This window comes from Physeter macrocephalus, chromosome 1, assembly GCF_002837175.3.
Source record: "Physeter macrocephalus isolate SW-GA chromosome 1, ASM283717v5, whole genome shotgun sequence".
NCBI lineage: Eukaryota > Metazoa > Chordata > Mammalia > Artiodactyla > Physeteridae > Physeter > Physeter macrocephalus.
The window spans coordinates 143,905,248-143,915,346 of record NC_041214.2 but is presented as its reverse complement, the minus strand read 5'-3'; the positions used below and the strand labels follow the sequence as shown (position 1 = coordinate 143,915,346).

At 39.1% G+C, this 10,099-nt stretch overlaps 1 protein-coding gene across 1 annotated transcript in view; it reads left to right on the top strand.

Annotated features, from left to right (window-relative positions):
- ADAMTS5 (ADAM metallopeptidase with thrombospondin type 1 motif 5) overlaps positions 1-10,099 on the top strand; it is a 47,461-nt gene that overhangs the window by 21,007 nt on the left and 16,355 nt on the right. Inside the window, exon 3 of the mRNA XM_007124154.3 lies at positions 5,235-5,402. Within this exon, the coding sequence (XP_007124216.2) occupies positions 5,235-5,402 (168 nt within the window). The remainder of the gene's footprint in view (positions 1-5,234; positions 5,403-10,099) is intronic.

Genomic DNA, 10,099 nt, shown 5'->3' with positions numbered 1-10,099 from the left:
CGTGGCCTCTCCCGTCGCGGAGGACAGGCTCCGGACGCGCAGGCTCAGCGGCCATGGCTCACGGGCCCAGCCGCTCCGCGGCACACGGGATCCTCCCAGACCGGGGCGCGAACCCGGCTCCCCCGCATCGGCAGGCGGACGCGCAACCGCCGCGCCACCAGGGAAGCCCCCATGTGAGCTTTTGACTCTCTTTTCAACCCCTGGCAAGACCTTCCTGCACCTCAATAATCTTAGCTGGAAAATTAAGTAAAAATAAAAACATCACGTCATTAAGAAACAGATGCTTCATCTGAGCAGTGCTTTCTTAAGTAAACACATGACAGATTTTCTTGTGACATTTTTTAAAGATGTGGTGCTGTGTCACCTTGTCTATTGGTCAGTTTGGGGTCAGGAGACAAGAGCTTGAAATTCTGTTTAATTTACAGACCAAAGTTTAGAAAAACAACCCAATTTCCCTCCTGAGGTTAATGTTATAAGTCATCCCTAGTTGTACGGTAATAACTGAGTTGAATAAGAAGCTGCACCAACATTTTCCTTTAAAGTAATATGTCTTTACCCGGGTGTCCATTATCTCAGATTTTAGAACACCAGAATTCACTTGTGAATTTAAGGAGACAAGATGCTTTTTATTTATTTATTTATTTATTTATTTATTTATTTATTTATTTATTTTATTTATTTATTTTTGTACTTGCGGTACGCGGGCCTCTCACTGTGTGGCCTCTCCCGTTGCGGAGCACAGGCTCCGGACGCGCAGGCTCAGCGGCCAGGGCTCACTGGGCCCAGCCGCTCCGCGGCATGTGGGATCTTCCCGGACCGGGGCACGAGCCCATGTCCCCTGCGTCGGCAGGCGGACTCTCAACCACTGCGCCACCAGGGAAGCCCCAAGATGCTTTTAAAATCTACATTGTGAATGTCCAAGATGAAATTTATTTAATGAAAGGTCACCCATTTAACCAATTTTAAAAGATGATTACTGTTCTAGAAAAATTATCAGGTGACTAATTGTTTGCTATTTCTGAACTAACACTATAACTCAGACTCTTACCCTACAGACTTTGCTTTAATGTAATTTACCATGAGACTCATTTCCTTAGCATAATTCAAGTAAACTCCTTCCTGAGGTTATTTTGTGTAATGGTCACTCAGCAGGACTGTTGTATTTATGACATGATTTAATATCTATTAATATATGTGTATATGTATAGCTGATTCACTTTGTTATAAAGCAGAAACTAACACACCATTGTAAGCAATTATACTCCAATAAAGATGTTAAAAAATTTTTTTTTAAAAATAGGTCAGTGTTTTGTACAGAAACCCATTTAATCTACACCTTGAGTTTTACTAATGATTTCAAACAGCAGGACACAGTTCTGGAGGCTGCATCACTTGGGCAAATACTGAATTGGACCCCTGCATTACTCTGTAAATTTTACCCTGACTTCTGTAATACTTTTTAAAAAAATTTCGTGTGTGAATACAAATGCCATTAACAAACTCACCCACTACTTAACTGTGTTTGGTCCTTAACTCTGTCGGGATTTTAGGTGAGAAGTGGCTTCCAGTAACAGGAGTCAAGAATTAAAGATTCACTAAGAAAGATAGTATTGTAAATAAGATTGCCTAACTTCATTAAGGCCAACAAGCTGCTCTTCAATCTTTTGCGCGTCTACTGATTACAAATGGTTCCAAATACAAATGCTAATGCTTTCTTGCAGCGAGTCTTTGGGACCCTCTGCTTTAAACCCAGACCTTGAATTGTGGTCCTTAATCCATATCAGCCCTGTCCTCTCACTAGGATTTTTCACATCCTATTTTACTAGAGTAGCTTGGTTGAACTTCCTCAGATCTCTTCCTTTACGCTTCCAAATTGCCTTGAATCCTCCTCACTCTTTTCCTATACCTGGACTAAAGAAAGAAGTATCTCCTCTGTCTTTCAAGGGAAAGAATCGCCTTTCTCTGTGGCTTTCTGGAACCCATCGCCCTGACTCCTCCAAGACCTCACCCCTCAACTAACTCTGGTCTGCATTGCTCTAAAAACTCATCGTAAAATACATTTTGATTAAAAAACAATACGTTATTTCAGGAGTTGTCAGTATTTTCTCCAACATTGTTTTATTCTCTGGGGCACACGTGTTTAAATCTCAGCTGCGCTAGTCCTTCTCAAGGCTGCTTGTGGGAGAAATCCTTCATCTCTAATCTTTAAACATTTCTGTGGATGATTTAGGAACAGTCTCTCACTGGAAAAGTCACTCCTAGGCAATCAGTGACATGGTGATAAATTCTGATTAAGCTCTTCACAACATTTCCTTAAAATGGGTTGCTGTCAGCTGTGACATTACATATGAAATTTCCTAGATTCCAGATTTTTCTCTGTTAATAAGCTTTGAATATCAGAGTGTGCGATCTCTAATGTAAGCGTCCCTTGAAAATAACGTACGCTTTTGTATGTATCTTGTCATTTCGGGGTTCAAAGATATTGGCAGATTTCAGGCTGACATTAGGTGTCCTAGCTTAATGATTGGGGGAATCACATTTGAAAATGCCATTTCTTTGGCTGCTCACAGCCTTTAGTATGCCTGTCACGTCTCTCCAGAAGAGCTTCCAGACATCCCTCACATTGTCCTTCCATTTCAATTCCTCTTCAGCTCCTGACGGGAAATCACATGGGTCTCGCTTGCTGTGCCCTGGTTCCAGCTCCTGTGGCACTGGCCGCCTGTTTCTTTGGGTGCCTGAACATTCTTCACATTGCCCAGGACTCTCATTGTCCTTGGGAGAGCATACCTCTCCCAGCCAGCTGACAAGCTTTCTTCATGGAGAACAGAACATTCATCCTCCCTCCAAGGAGTCTGTCTCTCTCAACTGACCCTCAAGCAGTCCCTTTCTGACTGACTCTTGGAAATCTTACAAAATTCACATCTCGTTTCAGCTCTTGCTAAAGTGGAACTGAGATGTGCTCATGCCCAGAATGGCAATCTTTTCTGATGGCCATCTAAGCATTTCTTATACGTATCTTCAGCAACAAGTAAATTACATTGATAAATTAGCAATTTAGGGGCCAGAGAGCATATGCCGAAAGATTCATTAAAAGAGACCAAAATATCTTATAATAAATTGCTTTGCTCAGATGATTGATATTTAACATTATAGGCTTCACCATTCTGTATAAAAGAAAAAATGGAGGTACTCTCCCAGGTCCCTCAAAGCGAATTTGGTGTTTACCACCTGGCTTGTATTTAAATCGGAAATCTAAAATTTAGCCTCCAAATGAAGGGAATATCTCTTGATGCAGTAATACAAAGGCATATAAAAAGTGCTATTTATTTAGATACATTTGGAGGAAAAGACTATTACTCCATTAAATAAATATAAATATCATGAAATCGAGGGCAAAGATCACATGTTTTAAAGTAGAAAACCTGGGTTCATATTAGAGAGGTCCTCTTAGGCCACTTTCCCTTTCTCTTCTATGCCGGGGGGGGAAAAGTCAAGTATGAAGCTTCCACACTAATGCCACAGTGTTAGCTGATAAACATTCTACATTCTCAACAGTGTTTGATGTACTAAGTAACTTCTAGCAGTTTTGAATAGGACATGAATGAAAGGTTCTATTCTTCTGTGAGGGCGGTGAAAAACTCAATATGTCACCCAAAACTTGGACGAGCTCCTTCCAGTCTTCTGCATGTTACTTGGAAGGTACTGTATAGACTATGATCCGCGTTTATGCTGCTGACCAAATAGAGAGTGAGTGGTGGTGAGAGGTTTCCCACAGAAAGCTGACTAGCAAATGCTACTGAAGTAAATAACTGCATAAATAGCATCAAAATGTGGAGCCTTAGACGGTCACTGAGCCCTGGCCACTTAACTTCAACCACAACATCAACCAGCGGCTCAGTGGACAATTTTGTTATGAGGTGTTAGTGATTTAACAAGCTGGCCAGCGGTAGTTGGAATTTGGCATAAAGAATGTCATCTCTGTTGGGTTTTACTGTTGGTCACTGGACTTTTTCTTGGCGGAATGGACGAAGTTCCTGCCATTGGCTTTCAGGAACCCAAGGGGAATGCAGTTATCGCTTTTCTGTGGTATTTTCCACATTCTTTTTTGGTGGTTTGTGTATGATTCTATAAAGCTTTGCAAAAAACACTACTAGGATGACTTGTTTCCCTTTTTAGAGTCTCTCCAAACTGTTGTCCTGGATTTTTTTCAAAAATATTTTAAATTTATTGGAGAATGCATTATACCTTTAGACTATGTGAAAATTAATCTTATGTAATCAAAAAAATTTAGTCAGATTATAAGAATGGGGTATGTGCTCTGTGAAATAATACCTAGCTTGATAGAATGGGAATGGCTGTGTGGAATTGCAGAGAGCGTGTTTGGTAGACTTAAGCACAAACACCACCTGAGTAGTTTTGGACAGTCACTTACCTTCTCAGTGTTTGTTTTCTCTCCAAGCGCTAACACTCTGTAATGGGCATCTTGGTGCTTTAGACATTTCTTAAGTGTAAGTGGGTATATCTTCAAAATATACACCATTTACTTGCAGGACTAGTGTACATTCACAACTCACTAAATAACTAAAAGAAATGGGAGTGAAGCAAGCTTACATATGCATGGAAACAGAAATTTACTTGAAATCTTTTTTTTTTTTTTTTTTCTCCTCTAGTCATCTCTTTTATGGCTACCTATTTACTTGGCCAAGAAAATAGAAGTCACTGACATTCAAATACCATCTATTAAGTGTTTGTAACTTGCAGAACATTGAGTTAAATACAGATTTTTTTTCAACAGTGGATGGCAGGGGTAGGCGGGGAGATGCTCTCTGATCTCCTGTGGCTTATAGTTCATCAGAGAAGATGGAAAATCAGACAAGCATTCAAAGGAATATGTAGTGAGGGCTATGACATAATCCCACAGTTGCCTTGCAAATTCTAGATTCTAAATAAGGCCTGTTTCTACATATCCTTGAGCATGTGTGATCCAGATGGATTATAGGAACATCTACTCTAGTGTGATTTTTCACTTTTCCTCTAAATATTCACCAGAAGTGACCACTCTAACTACATGCAGCTTTAATTTACCTGGGGGTCCAGTCTCTGTGTGAAAAGGCAGTTAAAATAAACTCATATACAAATGGGAGGAAAAAAGTCAAGTGCTAGTATAATTGGCAAGGAAAAGTTGAAATGCAAAAATCACTCATTATTTGCACTTCATTTGTTCTGTCCTTTAGGACACCTACTTGGCCTCTCCCACGACGATTCCAAATTCTGTGAAGAAAATTTCGGTTCCACAGAAGATAAGCGCTTAATGTCTTCCATCCTAACCAGCATTGATGCATCCAAGCCCTGGTCCAAATGCACCTCAGCCACCATCACGGAATTCCTGGATGATGGCCATGGTATGTATAGTTCCATAGGCTCAGAAACAAAACTTGGAATTATTGCAAGTTGTACTTCATTATATCCTCATGATGTTCACCTTACCGTCTAAGACAATGGTTGCTTAGAAAGTGTCAGAAAAAGGAACAAGGGGACTGTCTGTTGGTGTGTAATGCCAACGTCCTCGGTGGCATTATAGCTATGGTAGTTTTGCTTTTGAATTGCGAAGTTCAAAGAGAAGCAATGTGGGAGACCACACAGAATGCCTAGCCAGTGCCCTGAAAGCCTGGCTTTTATTCCCTCTTTCACCACTAGCTTACTGTGAGAACATGGGCAGATAATCTTGTCTCCCTGCTATTAATATGACTCTCAGAATTATTTGTTACATTCTTATTATAGGGGTGTGGTTAAAATGTAGGTGACAGTTCTGTCAGATTCTCTTTATGGCGACATAAAACCAAGAATGGAAGCTCTTTAGATTTGCATTCACTAAAAAGTTTGGTTTCATCCTGACAGCCTGTTTTCCTGAAAGTGGAGTGAAAACTGCAGAACAGGAATAGAAAATCAATCTGAATGGTGAGAAAACAGTTTAAGAACTTCAAAAGAAAATCCTTGGCTTTATCCCCTAAGTACAGTTCAAGAGCACAGCACATTTTATTGAGTTCTGTAAATCTAGGATTAGTGCTGTAAATTACATAAAAATACTAAGGAAGTCACAGTTTTAGAAATAATAAATTCTGACCCTTAGGTAATCTTTGAAACAAGCTGTTGCTAATTTCCTAGCATTCTTTGTTACCTTAAAATAATAGAAACACAGGAGAAGAGATGAGGTAGAGTTGGAAGAGATCTTCAGAGACCACAGAGTTCAAGTTTCTCATATTACAGAAATGGGCATCTCATTCCTTTTTTTTTTTTTTTCTCTTAAAACATGTCTCTTTCTAAAACTGGTGGTTGAAGTGAATGTGACAGAAATTCTTGATCATGATAATTGCTCACAAATGTATCTCATGATGTATGGTTCAAAGTTAGATAAACAGAATCTGTAATAACTGTTTTTCCTTGTTTCACAAAGTTTATGGCTTGAAATTTTTGTAATTTCTTAGTGAGTTGGCCATCTTGAGCTTTGGCTACATAATTACACAACAATTAATAAATTCAGTTCTTTTCAGACGAAAAGAAATTCCACTACACGGTTCTTTGCTATCTTGTAGCCAAAATGTTCATAAACTCATTTTTGCTCTGTTTATGGTGAACTGGTAATGCTTTAGCTACTCTCGACTACTTACATTTCCTATTCCTGAAAACAATCCACACCCATCTTGCTTTAAAATTTCCCTTAATACAAAATAAGTGTTCTTTGTTAGTTGAAAGGATGGCCTAATATCTTGACGATTCAGAAACAATATCAAGAATCAATGTATTAGGTTTTTCCTAGACTATTAATAAAGTGGTAATTTTCTGTTTAGTTAGCCCAGTTTAAAATGCTGCTTAAATGCTGATAGAGTCCTGGAGTGAATGCTTATCTAATTATCTGCCTACCTACATTGATCAAGTCCATATCTAATAACGTTCCTCTTGGGTGGAATCTTAGTTTCCACTCTTAATATTACTTTTACTGTTTTTTTTCAAGTTTCTTAAAAATGGAATAACATTAATATTTCATTTCAAAATCACACATTACTCATTCCAAAAGGTTGAGCTAAACTTTGAATCACTAAATGAACAGATTTAGTTGCTAAGGCAGCAAATACTTATGGCTAAAATGGGACCAACTTTTTTTTCCCTGTGTAAGTATTAGGTCAGCTAATTACAATGCTGTGCAGAATTTTGTTCCTATTGCCATATTTCTGGAATGATTCATTTATTTCATGTTTGTGGAATTCATGATTTTACTTTCCATGCAGTAAAGATGCTCTCAGTATTGTTTTCATTTTTTTTTTTTTGGCCCTCTCACTGCTGTGGCCTCTCCCGTCGCGGAGCACAGGCTCCGGACGCGCAGGCTCAGCGGCCACGGCTCACGGGCCCAGCCGCTCCGCGGCATGTGGGGTCCTCCCAGACCGGGGCGCGAACCCGGTTCCCCTGCATCGGCAGGCGGACGCGCAACCACTGCGCCACCAGGGAAGCCCCTTGTTTTCATTTTTTAAACATTATTTCTGTATTTAAAAGAATCTACCCTCAGATTTTTTAAAATTTTACAACCAATTTTATACATCTTTCTGTGTCTACTCCAAAGGATCTCATGGTAGATAACAGCCAAAACCATACTTTTGCTAGAAATAGATCTTACTCATTTGCACTGAGGAAATCATATCTGAATTCCCCATTTATATGTTAAATAAATAAATAAATTCAGTTACCAACATTTGTTGGACAGGAAATTCTCGGACTATATTCATTCATTTCATCACTCCTAGGCTCTCTCACTTTTGAACGTGTTGGTTAGGCAGTCTTGTGTTTTCACTGCCCCATCCCACCAAAAACTTCAATTTTATCAGTAGCCTATAGTGAGTAAAGTAATTTCAGAATGATGAGAATCTAAGAAAGGCACTGTAGCTGTGACACAGTGGCAAAGTGCAATTATATTCGTTTCAAAGCAGATGCAGAACTGAAGCTACAATACTCTCTGTAGCACTGTCATTTACACTTGAATTTAAATAATTTAATAACGTTTGGATTGCAACCAAAAACTGACTTAAGTCAGTTAAAGCCAAAGTATGACAATAGAAACTAATCAACAGGATTTTCAGATGGTGGCAGTTCTGACATTTCAACTCCAGAGCTTAGGAGAGAACCAAGGGGACAGTCAAAGCCCAAGACGATGCAAAAACAAACAAAAAAGCAAACAAACATACACCTTTGTTAGAAGACTAAGCTGATATCATATCATCAAACCTTTTCAATTTACTCGTAGGGAGCTACTCACATTTGCAAGCAGAGCCCATTCATTCATATGTAGTAGAAATAGTTCTACTATTTTTCTGTTCTAATTTTCTAGGCCACTAACTATTTAGAGCAAAAAAAATAAAATAGGCATTTGGGTGCATAGGGCATGCCAGACAGGTAAGCTGAGAGAAAGAAGTAAAATCATTTGACAATAAGAGAGAAACCAGAAGAGCTGTAAAATATAGTCCTGAAACAGTAAAAGCACAGTGGTCTGGCACCATGTTCCAGAAGGCCAGAAACCCTCTTACCCCATTATTGTATCCTGCTGAAATCCCTCAAGATTTCATCAGGATACAATAATTGATACTCAGAAAAGAAGTGATTTTCTGTTATTTAGGAAGGTTAAAGTAGGACACTCATATAAAAGGCAGCAAAGCTATTGATGTTTTTAGGTAGGTAGTCTCACAAAATTGATACAATTTTTAGGTGGTGTCTAAAGACTACATTACCTAGAGAATCCGTTTATGTAATAGCTTATCTGTCTTGTTCCCACCTCCAGCAATGCTGGAGAAATGATGTCTTAGAGTACAATTAAATTTGAATCATTTCATTTGTTTTTTTAAATTATTAGCCATAAGTAGCCAGACACGTGTAGCACTCTACCACTGCCAAATTTAAGTTTCCTAATATTGAGTGTTTCCCGATTTAGTTCCAACAAGAAATATGCAGCAATTAGGTTATGGTTGAAAAGCCAGTGTGCACACTCTGAAATAACTGGGCCTGCAGATTTGTGATTCAGAAAGGAAGAAGCCATGTCTTATGGAGACTACCTCCTCCAACCCAGCCTGGCCAAGATACTTGTAGACTTCCTGCAGTGTTTATACAAGTTAGCTCTAGGCAAGCTGGCTAGGAGTACGATCCTCAAAAATAAAGGTAAGCACTGGCAGAGAAACTGTTCAGCAAAAGCAGGTTATTAAATTTCTTTTCTCAAATGCTTAATAACCATGAAGCCAAAAACAATAGCCCTGTCTGCTGGATCCCTCAGTTCACAGTGCCAGGTGATAGGAAGGACCACTGCCTAAGCAGACACAGCTCAAGAACACCCAAGACACAGGCTGCTAAGGAAAATCTATCGACAGCTTTGAAAAATTCATATTTAAAGAGCTAAGTTTACAGCCACTTACTGAACACAGAACTTTGGAGAGAAAATGGTATTAGAAAACCAATTCTCTGAATCCTTTGTTAAGTGTAGACAGTGAAGCTAGTAATAAGATCTTAATATTCAGTTTTTAAGGCCCTACTCATAAACTTCAAGGCCCGTTATGGTAGTCTCTTTATTTTCACAATAAATATGTTCTTTAACATGGTCTGCAAGTAAAACATGTACTTTAAGTCCACAGTGACCCATATGTTTAAAAAGCTCTGCTTCATCCTTTAACACAGAGAATGTTTAATCGAATTTCCTTGGCATGACATCTGCTAAACAGTGTACCACAAACAGATCCCTTGAATTACTTTGGTCAGCAACCACTGTCTGTGCCTTTGTCATTGCCCAAGTTAGTTTATTCGTCACTGAACCCATAATGCATCAGTGACTCTTTTAAACATGCAAATAAAGACCTCAGAGAAGAGTTGCAAGACCAGGGAGATGATGATAAAAGAAGAAACTTTGCAATGTTGTTAGCCTTCTTTGAATGAGTTTCATTAGGGATATTAATTGATTTTTCCTAGGCCAAGGATATTTGGACCAATTCTTTTTTTTTTTTTTTTTTTTTTTTGTGGTATGCGGGCCTCCCTCTGTTGTGGCCTCTCCCGTTGCGGGGCGCAGGCTCCG